Raw genomic sequence first — 15,437 nt, 5'->3', positions numbered from 1 at the left:
TTAGCAATATCTTTTTGGATATATTTTGTGGAGCAAGGAAACGAAGAAAAAATAAACAAATGATACTTCATCAAACTAAAAGTGTTTTTAACACAGTTAAGAAAACCATCAACAACAAAACAAACAGAGAACCCACTGCATGGGAGAAAATATTCACAAATGACACATTGTATAGGGGTTAATATCCAAAATATATAAAGAACTCATATAATTTAACACCAAAACACAAACAATTCAATTTAAAAATGGGAAGAGGACCTGTATAGACATTTCCCCCATGAGGAAATACAGATTGGCAACAGATATATGAAGAGATGCTCAATATTACTAATCAACGGAGAAATGCAAATTAAAACTCACACCTGTCAGAATGGCTATCATCAGTAAATCAACAAATAACAAACGTTGGCAAGGATGTGGAGAAAAGGGAACCATTGTACACTGTAGGTGGGATTATAAATTGGTGTAGCCACTATGAATAACAGTATGGAGATTCCTCAAAAAATTAAAAACAGAACTAATTTATGACCCAGCAATTCTACTTCTGGGTATTTATCCAAAGAAAAACACTAAGTTGAAAAGATATATTCATCCCTCTGTCCACTGTGGCACTACAAGTAATTGCCAAAATATGAAATCAATCTAGATGCCCAAGAATAGATGATTGGATAAAGAAGACACACACACACACACAGGAATATTTTTCAGCCATAAAAAAGAATTAGATCTTCCCATTTGTGACAACATGGATGGAGAGCTAGAAGGTATTATGCTAAATGAAAAAAGACAGAGAAAGACAAATACTGTATGATCTCACAAGTGGAATCTAAAAAAGCACACAAAAAATGAATAAACAAACATAAACAGCTCCACAGATATAGAGAACAGGCTGATGTTTGCCAAAGGGAGTAGGGGGGGAGGGGACAGGAATAAAAAAAATAAAGGCTCACCTATGTGGCTATGGTGGCATCAAATTAATAATATATGTTAACTGACAAATATTTGTTGATCACCTACTACATACTAGGGGCTATTTTAGGCATGCAGATAAGCTATAAATAAAGACAATGTTCCCATTCTTAGGAGCTTCTAGTCAAAAGACATTTTGAGACAACAGAGGAAAACCAAACAGACTGCTTATTAGATATTAAGGAATTGTTAATTTTGTTTGGTGAAATATAATGGTTAGGGTTTGTCTTATTTTTTTCCCTTTATTGATTTTAGAGAGAGAGGAAGTGAGAGGGAGAAGGAGATAGAAACATCGATGAGAGAGAACATCAACTGGCTGCCTCCTGCATGCCCCCCACTGGAGATCAGGCCCATAACCTGGGAATGTGTCCTGACCTGTAATTGAACTGGCAACCTCTTGGTGCATGGGTCGACGCTCAACCGAGCCACACCGGCTGGATAGTTAGGGTTTGTTTTAAAATGTTCCAAGATGCCTGGCCAGTGTGGCTTACTGGTTGAGTGTTGACCCATGCACAGAGGTTGCCAATTTGATTCCAATTCAGGATACATGACCAGGTTGTGGGCCCAATCCCCAATAGGGGGCATGCAGGAGGCAGGGAATTGATGTTCTCTCTCATAGATGTTTCTCTCTCTCTCTAAAATCCATAAAGAAAAAAAAAATGCTCCAAGAAAAAAAATTGAAGGGGAGGTGGGGAATAGAGCAGGTAACAGCATAAAGCTGATGTCTGGGTGATGGGTACATGTGGGTCCACTGTGCTACTCTATTTTTGTGTCTATTTAAAAATTTCTAGTCTGGCCCTGGCCAGTTTGGCTCAGCAGTTAAGAGCATCGGCCTGAGGTCCAGAGAAACCTGGGTTCGGTTCCCACTAAGGGCACGTATCTCCGTTGCAGTTTATTCCTGGCCCTGGTTGGGTTGTACGGGTGGCAACCACTCGATTTGTCCCTTTCACGTCGATGTTTCTCTCTCTCTCCCCCCCTCACACTCTATCTGAACAAAAAATGGAAAAATGTCCTCGGGTAAAGATAACAAAATAAATAAAAATTTCTAGTCTGGTCAGTGTGGCTCAGCAGTTGAGCATCAACTCATGCACCAAGAGGTTGCCAGTTTGATTCCTGGTTGTGGGCCTGACCAGTTGGGGGCATACGGGAGGCAGCCAATCAATGTTCTCTCTCCATGTTTCTATCTCTCCCTCTCACTTCCTCTAAAATCAATAAAGGAAAAAGAAAATTAAAAAAAAATTTCTACAATGTTATTTTTTAAAGTATTTAAATATTAGAAGTAGTTATCAGTAAAAACACATGGTCTAATTAAACATAAGAAATTTTAGAACCTACCAATATTGCGGAGATGTGATTTTAAGACACAGGTAAGATTCTAAACTTAGGTTTTAAGAGATTAAAGTAAAATTAAAATGTAGGAATTTGATGTCTACCTGCCACTTTTATCTCTTGAGAAAACAGGCAGAGCCCACCTTTCATCTCTAGCTTTCCGGACTTTTCCAGTCTCTGTTCTGAAGTCTAAATTTAGTTTTTTTTATATTTATATTTTTTAATGTGCAAATTTGACAAACTTACCATAAAACTTAGGAATAAAAAGACATCATCCCCTTACATTCTCCTATAAATCTTTATTCTCTGAAACAGAATCTCATGGAGAGAGATGCACAATTGTCTGTGGATAAAAGTTCCCGCCAGCTGAGGTGTCCTAACTGCTGTTGTAATGTGGGGTTTGGGGTCAAGCAAAGGATCTCTCTGATTAAAGCAACATATAGGAGAGCCTGGCCTTCAGGTAGCCTCAGGCACCCAAACAAAGTCACTAGAGTTTGATTCTCTTGGCTGTTTCCCTCTTTGTTGCCTTCATTCTTGAGCTAGTTGCTCTATGTGGTCGGTAAAGTTCCAAGGTTATGTGGCCCTGACAGCTCCTGCTATAAGAGGGAGAGAATCTTTCCTGATAGCTCTGGCAATAGCTCAAGGGCTGTCCATGGCTAGCTCACATTCATGGAGCCAGGAATAAGGTTTGCTTCAACCAAGTCTCATGGTTGCACTGAGTTTCCTACTGAGCAGGAAAGAGTGGCTCTCTGAAGGAAGAAAGGCTGGGTATGCGGAATATACGTCCACTATGCTAGGCAAAACTCTAGAACTTGCAGAGATTCAACCATCATCTCAGCCCAATAAATTAGCTGAATTAATGTAGGAACGCACAAAACAGAGAGCATCACTTTTATTTTATTTTAAATGTTTTATTTTTATTTTTTTAATCCTCACCCGAGGATATTTTTCCATTTATCTTTAGATACAGTAGGAGGGAGAAAAGGAGGAAGAGGGAGGGAGGGAGGGAGGAAGAGAGAGAGAAACATCGATATGAGAGTCACATTGATTAGTTGCCATCTGCATGGCCCCAGGGCCAGAATTGAACCAAGGACCCTTTGGTCCGCGGGCCGACGCAGAGCATCACTTTAAAGTATCATAGTATTTCAAATTCTTATTCCATATTTTTGAGAAGCAATAAAACACAAGTTAGGACAGACACCAAGGCCATTAGTGAGATGCCATTTTAGCAGACAACTACTTCAAGTATAGATTGTTTCATGTTCTGGAATTTTATCCCTCTTATACAGAAGAGATATGTTGCTCTAGTAGATGGCAGACTTTCTGTTCTCATTTAGCCACAGGAAAAGCTAAGGCGTGTCCAGCACAAAGGAAGAAGGTGGTCCAGCCCTGGCCGGTTTGCTCAGCAGTTAGAGCATTGGCCTGCAGACCGGGAAGTCCCAGGTTTGATTCCCGCGAAGGGCATGTACCTCGGTTGCAGTTTGTCCCCAGCCCTGGTTGGGGTTGTGTGGGTGGCAACCAACTGATATGTCTCTCATGTCGATGTTTTCCTCTCTCTCTTCTTCCCTCTCTCCCTCCTGCTCTAACTGAAGATAAATGCAAAAATATCCTTGGATAAGGATAAAAAAAAAAAGAAGGTGGTCTAGCATGAAGGGCTGGAAAATACTTTGCTACCAGGGAGCTCTTTGCAGACTTGCTTTTTTCATTTAAACTGGTGATAATCCGGAGGGTTTCTGATCCAGGATCCAAATGCCTGCTTCCGAAGTGTGCTCCAGGCTTCCTGGTAAGCAGATGCAGCCTCCTTGTACTCCTGGTACGTCTCTAGCTTCCGCACCCTAATGCACACACACCACCAAGCACATAGGTTCTCATTGAACAGCTCACCACCACGGCCAAAAAGACACCTGAGTAATCAACTGGACAGATTTATTTTGAGACTTAGGAACAGGATAATCTTGGTATGCATTCCTAGAGAGACTCTGTCCCCTTTGTAGAGAATCCACTACAAAGTAACATGGATTAAGACAGGCAAGAATGAGCCTTTGCTGGTGTAGCTCAGTTGGTTGGAGCACTGTCCCGTACACCGAAAGATGGCGAGTCTGATTCCCACTCAGGGCACATACCCAGGTTTCGGGTTCACTCCCTGGCCCCAGTCAGAGTGTACATGGGAGGCATCGGATTAATATTTCTCTCTCTCTCTGGTCCTGGTAAAATCAGATAAAACAAGAATAACTATTTTTTTCTGGTTTAAAGTTTCCTAAGTGTCTCTAATTTCTACCAGAGGATAGAGCCATTAGAAACTTTTTTTTTTTAAATCCTCGCCCAAGGATATTTTTCCATTTATCTTCAGACAGAGTAGGAAAAGGAGAGAGAAAGAGAAACATTGATGTGAGAGAGACACATTCATTGGCTGCCTCCTGCACGACTCCGACCAGGCCGGGGACAAACCGCAACCGAGGTTGACTGGAATTGAACCCACGACTCTCTGGTCTGTGGGCCGACACTCTAACTGCTGAGCCAAACCAGCCAGGGCCAGCCATTAGAAACGTCTTGGCTGCATTTTTCCTAACAAAGCAAAGCACTTTCCATTCCATCCATACTCTCCTATGCCAGCCCACACCCCTGCAATCCCATAGTTGTCTCTGACTGCTATGTTGCCCTGGCCGGTCTGGCTCAGCAGTTAGAGCGTCGGCCTGTGGACCAGAGACTCCTGGGTTTGGTTCCTGCTAAGGGCATGTACCTTGGTTGCAGTTTGTCCCTGGCCCCAGTTGGGGTTGTGTGTGGGTGGCAACCAGTCGATGTGTCTCTCTCACACTGATGTTTCTCTCTCTCTTTCTTTCTCTTCCTCCCTCTCTCCCTCCTGCTCTATCTGGAGATGAATGCAAAAAAATAAAAATAAAAAAAGGCTATGTTGAATAATATCTGTAATACTTATACCCAGTTAAAGATTTTCTTGTGACTAAAACACTTCTCGATAGTAAGACTGTGGGGTGGGTGAAAGGTTGCTTTTATCTTCGTTGTTAATTTGAGGAGGAATCGTGTAAAAAAACCCCCACTTTTCTCCTCTGACCTGAGCCAGGCTCCTCCAAGCCTGCTTCTTGGCTTGGACCTTGAGCTCTGTCCTTGCATCTTATATAGTTGAAGAAATTGACACTCATGTCTTATTGATCCAATTTTATCCTGCTTTTAAGTTGTATCTTAGCTCACTTTAGCAGAGCAAAGTTGCTAATTGCAGCAAAAATTGATTTCAGTTGTTTGATCAATTTCCTACAGCTTTTTGTTTGTTAATGGGTGGGATCTTCACACATGACAATGTTAAACTTCACCTGAGCCCTGAGTTCCTAAAAACCACTATGGTTAATAAATCTCCCTTCCACCCTTCTGTGTTCTGGGAAATGGCTGACCACAAAGAACTACCCTTCCCCATGACTTAGAGAGGACTCATGGATGCCCCCCTGGTATACCTACAACAAGGCCAGGCACAGACCCTCCAAATTCCCATTCTTTATCTCATAATGATGAACTGAACCCACTGACCAATCTTGACAAAATACCTGCGAATTTGACCAAATATTAATTACACTTCTCTTCTTCCCCAGGCCCCAGAACTTGGATCCACCCTCAACCTGAGCCAGCGTCAGAATGTGTAACAACCCCTCCTGAGAACTGACAGGAAGAGAAGACACTTCCTGTTCAACTGTGCCATCGCACCCTACTCACCCCACTCCCCCATTCCAGGTTCTGTTCAGCCTTGTATACTGCTCCACATAAAAGAAAATCCCTTTCCATCTGCCCTTGGAGAGGCTTACAAACCTTATCACTGGAATGTTCTTGCTATTGCATTAGTCCTCCTCCTATTGTAATAGACTCTCTCTTACGGTGATAAACCTTTTGAGTAAAGTCTCTCCTTACCTAAGTCCAGATTTGTTTTTAATGTACAGAAAGTACAGAACCACACCCAGTTCATTTGATTCACTTTTCTAGACAAGAAACAAGCACACTGACCAATGATGACTGGAGGGCATCAATGCTGACCACAGTATGGATGATGGTGATAACAGTGGCTAGCCTCTTTATATAGAAGTTTCTGGCTACCCCTTCACTTCCCTACGTTATATAACAAAGATTTTGGCTGGTTTTTGTTGCCAGTTCCTGGGAGGGAGCCTCTAAACCCTTAGAATTTCCCATGTGATAGGACTGTTTTTATTATTCATGGCGGATCCCTCAGATCACACCTAAGTTTATGTTTAATGAGGTGACTCATGGTGGGCCCTAGAGAGTTTCAGGATGGGACTGGCCAGTCAGAAAGACCAACCATGAGATTAGAGAGCTGGGGCACCGAGCCATTTGATATCACTGTAACTCCGAGGGTGGAGGAGATGAAAACTGAATTCAGCCACATCATGTGAACTATGATTCAATCAATCATTGTTATTAATAAAATCCCAATAAAGACTCTGGATTCGGAAGCGCAGGTCAGCTTCCTGGTTGGTGCTGAAAGGGTGATGCATACTGAGGACATGGAAACATCGAGTTTGGGATTCTCCAGACCTCACCTTATGTGCCCCCTTCTTTTAGCTGGTTCTAACTTGTATCTTTTACAGTAAAAGGTAATTGTAACTACAGTGCTTTCCTGAATTCTGTCAGTTGTTCTAGTGAATTATTGAACCTGAATAGGTAGTGGGAACCCCCGAGTTTGTAGTCAGTTGACCAGAAGTGTGAGTGGCTTGGGGTCCCCAAACTTGTGGCTTGCACCTTAAGTGGAGGCAGTGTATGAGGACTGTGCCCTTATCCTGTGAAGTTTCATCTACCTCTGGGTAGTTATTATCTGAACTGTACCCACCCACCTTCAGTGGTTTTATAGTTCTCTACATTCCTGTTTGGAGAGTGCTTTCAATCATGGAGCTGCAGCTTACATCCAATGACATAACAAAGAACAGGAGGAGAGAGTGATGCTCCTAACACTGCATTACTCTCCAAGAACTCACATTCCCACAGTACTCTCCATCTGAAGGTAGAATGAAAGGAGGGCTTGCAATGGGCCCAGACCCAATTCCACCCTTGGTCTCTTGTGACTATACCACCAAACTACCCATCCTCCATACTTCAGATCATACACCTATCTACAAGCAGGGCCATGGGGGTGGAGAGGCATGTGGTCAGTAGTAAGTGCCCAGTGGCCTACTGAAACCCCACTCCTGCTAAAGCTTCCTGCTACTCATAAGCCAGAATTTAAGCAGAAATCTTCCTAAATATGGAAAAACACCAGTCAGTAGTGTCACCTGAGAGAGTCTGGCCACTTGTCCTCTGAAATATCGCTTAGCAGCTTCTGGAATGATCTAAAGAATTCCACTTTGCTGATTCGAGATCTGTTTGAAAAAAGACAAGATGATTTATGAAGCGTTTGCTATGTACCAGCTCCCTATCAAAGACGTGAGGCTTCATATGGCATTTAGGTTTGAATGTGCCAGAGCCCCCATTTCCACCTGTACTTGGCAAGGAGAGAATCTAGACCTGAGGGTCCAATTAGGTCAAGACACAAAAATGAATCTCATCTTAAGAAATGTCATTAGCCCTGGCCGTTTTTGCTCAGTGGTTAGAGCTTCGGCCTGCGAACCAGAGTCTCAGGTTTGGTTCCTGCTAAAGGTATGTACCGTGGTTGCAGTTTGTCCCCGCCCTGGTTGGGGTCACGTGGGTGGCAACTAGTCGATGTGTCTCTCTCACATCGATGTTTCTCTCTCTCTCTCCTCCCGCCCCTCCCTCCCACTCTATTTAAAGATAAATTGAAAAAAAAAAAAAGAAATGTCATCAGCAGTGAAATCATCAAGATGACAGGTTTAAATGGGTTAAAGGCAGAGGTGAAATTGCTAAATTTTCCCCAGGATACCTATCAGCCATGATGGCTACCTCCTTTCAAAGGAGCTGGGCCCTTGGGTAATACTGTTTACAAGAAAGTGAAAGCTCTGTTTCAGAAGCTTGAGTGCTGCTCCTTGTATGAAGTCCATTTGGATGAGCCATCTGAGACAGAATCTCCAGACTCTCCCTTTAGGCATTATGGGCCTTTGGAGGCCAACCCTTTGCTTCTAACATCACGCTTCATGGAGGTCGCACTTTGGAACAGTGAAGGAAGTGTGTAGAAGGAGTGGATTCCTTACCAGCCCTCCTGGGCCTTCTGTTTTGGCCCATCCATGTTGGTATGACCTATATTATATATGCCTCTTTCCTTTCCCTCATATACACAATTCGTGAGCTATCTAGAAGTTGGGAACTGTTGTGTGTGCCCACAATGTTTATAGTCTCATGTTTACACACCATACCCTTCCCTGTCCTCACAAACTGTACCATCAGCTTGGACACAGTTGCCATATTGGTACATATGACATAGGGGATTGTACAATTTGTCAAGAAACACCCTTACCTGGCTGAGACCTAGCCTACTGAAAAAAAATCACTGCTTAAAGCAGAACCTTGCCTGGCCGGTGTCGCTAGTAGATTGAGCATCGTCCCATGGACCGAAAGGTCCCAGTTCAATTCCTGGTTAAGGCACATGCCTGGGTTTCAGGCTCAATCCCCAGTGGGGGCATGCAGGAGGCAGCCGACTGATGTTTCTCTCTCACACTGATGTTTCTATCACTCTCTCCCTTCTTCTCTCTCTAAAAAAATCAATAAAAACATGTATTAAAAAACAAAAAAGCAGCCCTGGCCGGTTTGGCTCAGCAGTTAGAGCATCGGCTAACCACGGACCAGAGAGTCCTGGGTTTAGTTCCCGTTAAGGGCACATATCTCGATTACAGTTTGTCCCTGGCCCCGGTTGGGGTCATGTGGGTGGCAGCCACTCAATATGTCTCTCTCACATCGATGTTTCTCTCTCTCTCTTCCTCCCTCTTTCCCTCCCACTTTAGCTGAAGATAAATGCAAAAATGTCCTTGGGTGAGGATAAAAAAAAAGCAGAACCTTGAGCCCTCACAGGCTGCTCTCCCTAAGCCTTTATTGTGGTAAGTGGCTGTTGGCACTTAGGAATATAAAGCTGCTTTAACATTAAAAAAAACTCCAAAGCCACCCTGGCTAGTTTAACTTAGCGATTAGAACAATGGCCCCTGGACCAAAGGGTTGCAGGTTCAATCCCTGGCACTGGGAGGCAACCAATCAATGTGTCTCTTTCACATCAATGTTTCTCTCCCTCCCTCCCTTCCACTCTCTCTAAAAACCAATGGAAAAATATCCTTGGGTGAGGATTACCAACCAACCAACCAACCAAAAACCACTCCAAAACCAAAAAACTAATAGAATTAATCTCTTTAACAGATTAAAGGAGAAAAGTAATTTTATTATCAGGAAAATGTATGCAGAAAAAGCATTTATTAGAATTCAAGATCCATCAAAAGATTTAAAACCTCTTACAAATGAGGACTAAGAAAGGTATTTATTTATTTTTATCCTCACCCGAGGACATGTTTGCATTTATCTTCAGACAGAGAGGGAGGAAGAGAGATGAAACATAGATCTGAGACACACATCAAGTGGTTGCCACCCACATGACCCCTGGGGCTGGGGACAAAACTGCAACCAAATGTGCCCTTAGCAGGAACCGAACCCGGGATTCTCTGGTCTGCGGGCCAATGCTCTAACTGCTGAGCCAAACCAGCCAGGGCAAGAAAGGTATTTAAATTCATAGAAGGTATCTATAAAAACCCACAACAAACATATGTCCTTAAAATCAGGAATAAGACGAGGGTACTTTATTATTATTTTTTTGTTAATCATCACCTGAGGATATTCTTCCATTGATTTTTAGATAGAATGGAAGGGAGGAAGGGAGAGAGAGAAAGAGGAAAAAAAAACATGAATGTGAGAGAGACACATAAACTGGTTGCCTCCACATGACCCTGAACGGGGCTGGGGATTGAACTTGCAACCCAGGGACATGACCTTGACTGGAATAGAACCTATGACCCTTCGGTCTGCAGGCCAATGCTCCACCACTGATCAGGGCAAGGGTACTTTCTATCACTGCTTTTATCTAACATTACACAGACAGTTCTGTAATAGTAAGACCAGAAATAAAAGAAATAAGAATTGAAAAACAAAAACCAAAGCAACTATTTGCAGATGAGTGTGATATCGTCAGTTCTAGCCAGCACAGTTAAGTCAAGAAATGAAAAAAATGGAGGATTAGAAAGGAAATGCTACTTTCAAAAGATTATCTGTATTTTAAAAATTCCAGGCCCTGGCGGGTAGCTTAGTCAGTTAAAGCATCATCCCGATACGCCAAAGTTGTGGGTTTGAGCTCTAGTCAGGGTACATACAAGAAACAACCAATGAATGCATCAATAAATAGAACAACAAATTGATGCTTCTCTCTCCTTTCTAAGAATTAATATAAATAATTCCAAAAGAATTCCTAAATAAATTAATAGAATAATAAGTGTTAGTAAAGTTGCTGGATACAAACACTGATTGCAGCAGAGAGAAACAAAAAACTGGTTGCAACAACAATACCCAGAAAATGAAATAAAAAGAAATTACTTAAATTAGCATCTATAGCCTGGCTGGTATGGCTCAGTGGTTGAGCAATGACCCCACGCATCAAGAGGTTGCTGGTTCAATTCCCAGCCAGGGCACATGCCCAGGTTGCAGGCTTGATCCTCAGTAGGGGATGTGCAGGAGGAGGCTGATCGATGTATCTCTCATCAATGTTTCTATCTCCCTTTCCCTCTCCCTCCCTCTCTCAAAAAGTATTTAAAAAAAAAATAGCATCTATAGTAGCCAATCTCTAAGATGGTGGTTCTTGCCTCCTGGAATTCATGCCTCTGTGCAATCCCCTCCCACAACAAAGGGCTGACCTAAATAACCATTAGGAGGTTGCAGATGCAGTGTGACTTCTGAGGCGAGGTCATAGAAGACACCGTGGCTCCTGCCTTGCTTTCTTGAATCATTTGTTCTGGGGGATACCAGCCACTGTTTTGTCAAGTGGAACACACTGGAAGACTTAGGGAGAGATCCAGGTTGAGAGGAACTGAGGCCTCCTGCCGACAGCCAGCACTGACCTGTCAGCCACATGAGTGCGCCATTTTGGAACTGGATTCTCCAGCCACAGTCAAACCTTAGGATGACTGCAGCCCTGGCTGACATAATAGACTGCAATCTCATGAGTCCGTAGTCAGAATTATCCATTTAAGCCCCTTCCAAACTCCTGACTCACAGAAAGTATGAAATAATAAAGGCTGACTTATTTTAAACCAATAAGTTTTGAAGGGTAATTAACACAGCAAGAGATAACTACTATAACATTCAAGAAAAAACTTGATTACAAGATGTAAAAAATGTATATGAAAAAAATTAAACTTGACTAAAATATATATAAGGAGACCTAGGAAAGCTATACATATATAATTCTTCTATTTTATTTATTTAAAAAATGTTTTTATTGATTTTTTAGAGAGAGAGGAATGAAGAGAGAGCTAGAAACGTTGATGTGAGAGAGAAACATCAATTGGCTGCCTCCTGCAAGCCCCGCCCCCAACAGGGATCAGGCCTGAAACCTGGGCAGGTGTTCTGACTGGGAATCCAACCAGGACCTCTCAGTCCATGGAATGATGCTCAATCCACTAAGCCACACCAGCTCAGCTCCACTGATCTTTTAGAGAGTGAAAGGGAAGGAGGCAGAGAGGAAGGAAGAGAAAGAGAAATCAATGTGAGAGAGATATATTGATTGGTAGCCTCCTACACGGCCCCAGTCAGGGCCAGGGATCAAACCTGCAACCCAGGTATGTGCCCTTGACCAGAGTCAAACCTGAGACCCTATGGACCTCAGAGAGATGCTCTAACTGCTAAGCAAAACAGGCCAGGGCCATATGTAATTTTTTTAACGATTACACACTTATATTGATATTTTTAGTCTAGCACTATCCTTATTCTAACATACTTAGATATGTTTAAATCCATATAATGGTTCTCTAGGATGCTTGGTATCTGGACAGGGAGGGGAAGATAATTTTCCTCTTTAGGGCAAAGGAATTTGCCTGTAAGAGGCAAAGTGAAATTAAGCTTCTTTAAAATGAGGGTCCTTGCCCAGCCAGTGTGACTCAGTGGATTGAACACCATCCCATGGACTGGGAGGTCCTGGTTGAATTCCTGGTTAGGGCACGTGCCCAGGTTTCGGGCTTGATCCCCAAAGGGGGGCGTGCAGGAGGCAGCTGATCCACGTATCTCTCACATCGATGTCTCTCTCTCTTTCTCTCTCCCTCCCTCCCTTCTACTCTCTCTAAAAAAAAATAAAAAAATCAATGAAAAGAAATATCCCCAGCTGAGAATTAACAAAAAAGAAAAAAGAAGGTCCTCTTAACTCAAGTAGTAAAAAAAAAAACACACACACGAAGATTTCAATAAAATAGTGCCTTTAGTGTTACACTACTATATTAAGTGTCTCTAACATCCCAGTCTGAGTTCATATTCCCTACAGTTCCAAAGAAGTTGGTCCCTGGATGCCAGCACTCAGGAATGAGCAATGAGAAAATCTGCTTTCTACACAACAGCTGCTGGTCTTTAGAATAAAACTGATTCTTTCACAAAGACTATGAAGCTTTATTTAACAAATGAAGGGGAAATCAATCTTAACAAGATGTTCTCACAAATCCTGCACCATGTTAGAGGCACTCTCTCACAATCAATTCTCACAACATTGCTGTGCAATACATACTCTTAGTTACCCTTGCTTTATTGCTAGGGAAACGGAGGCTCAGAGAGGCAAGGAAATTTCCCCAAGTTCACACAACTAGGGAGAAAGGGAGCTACAAAGCACCTGCTCTTTCCATCATATACATCCTCCCTGTATGGGGTTTGCCTTCTAAATGGAGAGACACATTGTGCCAGGGACTTCAGATCATCTACTCCAACATCCTTGTTTTACAGATAAGAACACACGGAGGCCCAGAGATCAGCTGGACTTGTTCAAAGTTACCTGGATAACTGGAGACAGAGCAAAGGTGAGAACAGAAGGCACTCCCAATCACACACAACGCAATGACATAAGGGAGAAGCTGGAGAACAATACTATGGGAATTTAGAGAAAAGACGGTAATTCTGAGCCAGAAGGCAGTGGTGGTTGAGCTGAACTTGAAAGTAAAAGGTGTGGATTCACAGTGAAGAAAACCATTTTAGGTGTAAGCAAAATAGCAAACCTAAACCACAGTCAGGTGGGTGGGGGCAGTATGAATTGCTACTTAGCCTGTCACCAGAGCTCAGCAGGAAACATGTGGTTCAGGTCCTTTATGACCTGCTCTGCTCACAGATCCTTGGTCCCCTGAGAGGTGCTAACAATGGTGGTCTGAAGCCAGGAAGGCCCTTGGGGAAAACAATCTCTATTCACAACAGTTTTGTAAATATAACACAACTCAACAGGAGACAGGCCAAGTCTGCCATCTGGGCTGTTGGAAAGCCAGTTAATGACTACAAAGAAAAAACCTTTTACTTTTATTTATTTTTAAAATATTTTTTAAATTGATTTTTAGAGAGGTGGGAGAGAAAGAGAGAGAAACATCAATTAGCTGCCTCCTGCATGGCCCACACAGGAGATCGAGCCTGCAACCCAGGCATGTGTTCTGACCAGGAATGGAACAGGCAACCTTTTGGTGCACAGGATGATGCCCAACCAACTGAGCCACACTGGCCAGGGCCAACCCCTTTATTTTTAAAGTCTAATAAGATGTAAATTGTTGCCCTGGCCAGATTGGCTCAGCGGTTAGAGCGTCGGCCTGCGGTCCGGAGAGACCCGGGTTCGGTTCCCGCTAAGGGCACGTACTTCGGTTGCAGTTTGTCCCCGGCCCTGGTTGGTCGTGCGGGTGGCAGCCACTCGATGTGTCCCTTCACGTCGATGTTTCTCTCTCTCTCCCCCTTCCTCTCTCTCCCTCCCACTCTATCTGTACCAAAAAAATGGAAAAATATCCTCGGGTGAGGATAAAAAAAAAAAAAAAAAGATGTAAATTGTTGTTTGTGTTAAATCAGGCAAATAGGCATGTAAAAAATAAATAAATCCACCTGTGAAATTTAATTAAAACTCTATAAGGACAAAATACAAAATTGGAAAAAGACTATCTAAAATTGTGGGAGTCCTACAAGAGTAACTCAACACAGCTCAACCCAGACTGAGATGAAAATGCCTTTGGTTGAGAGGTCACTTCCCCCCAACACCTCCCAGCCTCAGGTTACTGCAGAGCACCTGCGGTTTAGTAGGAATGAAAAGCAGAAGATGAGATCACCTGAGCATTTAGCAAAGGAACCAGTAAGATAGATGTATGAACCTCCAAACACACAACGATGAAAACTGTCTCATGTCCAGCAGCTCAAAAGCTCTATAATTTAGCAAAAGCCAATATGAAGACATAAAGTCCAATTTCCATGGTGCCCTTTTTGCCAATCCAATCACTATGGAGCTTTATAAGTAATTTTTGGGTTCCAAGCTTGACCTACTAAGCCAGAATTCCTAGTGGAAAAGCCCAAGAAAGTGTTCTTTTCAAAATCTCTCAGGGAAAAAATATTGTTTCTAAAAATGGTGCTGGGACAACTGAATACCAAGGAATGAATTTGGACCCTTACCTGATACCTTACAGAAAAAGTAACTCAGCCCTGGCTGGTTTGGCTCAGCGGTTAGAGCGTCAGCCTGCGGTCCTGAGAGACCCGGGTTCGGTTCCCGCTTGGGCGCGTACCTTGGTTGCAGTTTGTCCCCGGCCCTGGTCGGTCGTGCGGGTGGCAGCCACTCGATGTGTTCCTTTCACATCGATGTTTCTCTCTCTCTCTTCCTCTCTCTCCCTCCCACTCTACCTGAACAAAAAATGGAAAAATGTCCTCGGGTGAGGATTAAAAAATAAAAAATAATAATAAAAAAAGAAAAAGTAACTCAAAGTGGCTCAGTCATAAACATAAAAGCTAAAACCATAAAACTATTAGAAGAAAACAGAATTAATCTTTGTGATCTTAGAGTAGGCAATGGTTTCTTAGATATGCTACCAAAAGCACAAATCACCAAAGGAAAAAATAGATAAAATAGACATCAACATTTTAAGCCTTTAAAACACTGTCAAAAAATGAAAAGACAACTCACAGAACTGGAGAAAATATTTGTAAATGTGTATCTGATAAAG

The 15,437-nt window shown here is 42.7% G+C and overlaps 1 protein-coding gene across 5 annotated transcripts in view; it reads right to left on the bottom strand.

The window, feature by feature from the left end:
• Window positions 1–3,929: 3,929 nt before the first annotated feature.
• ADAT1 (adenosine deaminase tRNA specific 1) overlaps window positions 3,930–15,437 on the bottom strand; it is a 29,227-nt gene continuing 17,719 nt past the window's right edge. For 3 of the 5 annotated variants that reach the window (XM_036274502.1, XM_036274503.1, XM_036274504.1), the window contains 2 exons: window positions 7,581–7,667; window positions 3,981–4,133 (listed from right to left, as the gene is read on the bottom strand). In XM_036274502.1, coding sequence (XP_036130395.1) covers window positions 4,001–4,133; window positions 7,581–7,667 — 220 coding nt within the window. In that variant the 3' untranslated portion in view covers window positions 3,981–4,000. Of the gene's footprint in view, window positions 4,134–7,580; window positions 7,668–15,437 lie in introns of all 5 variants that reach the window. The other 2 variants (XM_036274501.1, XM_036274500.1) reach the window with 1 other exon arrangement.

The sequence above is a fragment of the Molossus molossus genome, unplaced genomic scaffold (genome assembly GCF_014108415.1).
Source record: "Molossus molossus isolate mMolMol1 unplaced genomic scaffold, mMolMol1.p scaffold_m16_p_21, whole genome shotgun sequence".
Lineage (NCBI taxonomy): Eukaryota > Metazoa > Chordata > Mammalia > Chiroptera > Molossidae > Molossus > Molossus molossus.
The sequence above is the reverse complement of the archived record's forward strand: the minus strand, read 5'-3'. Positions and strand labels throughout refer to the sequence as shown.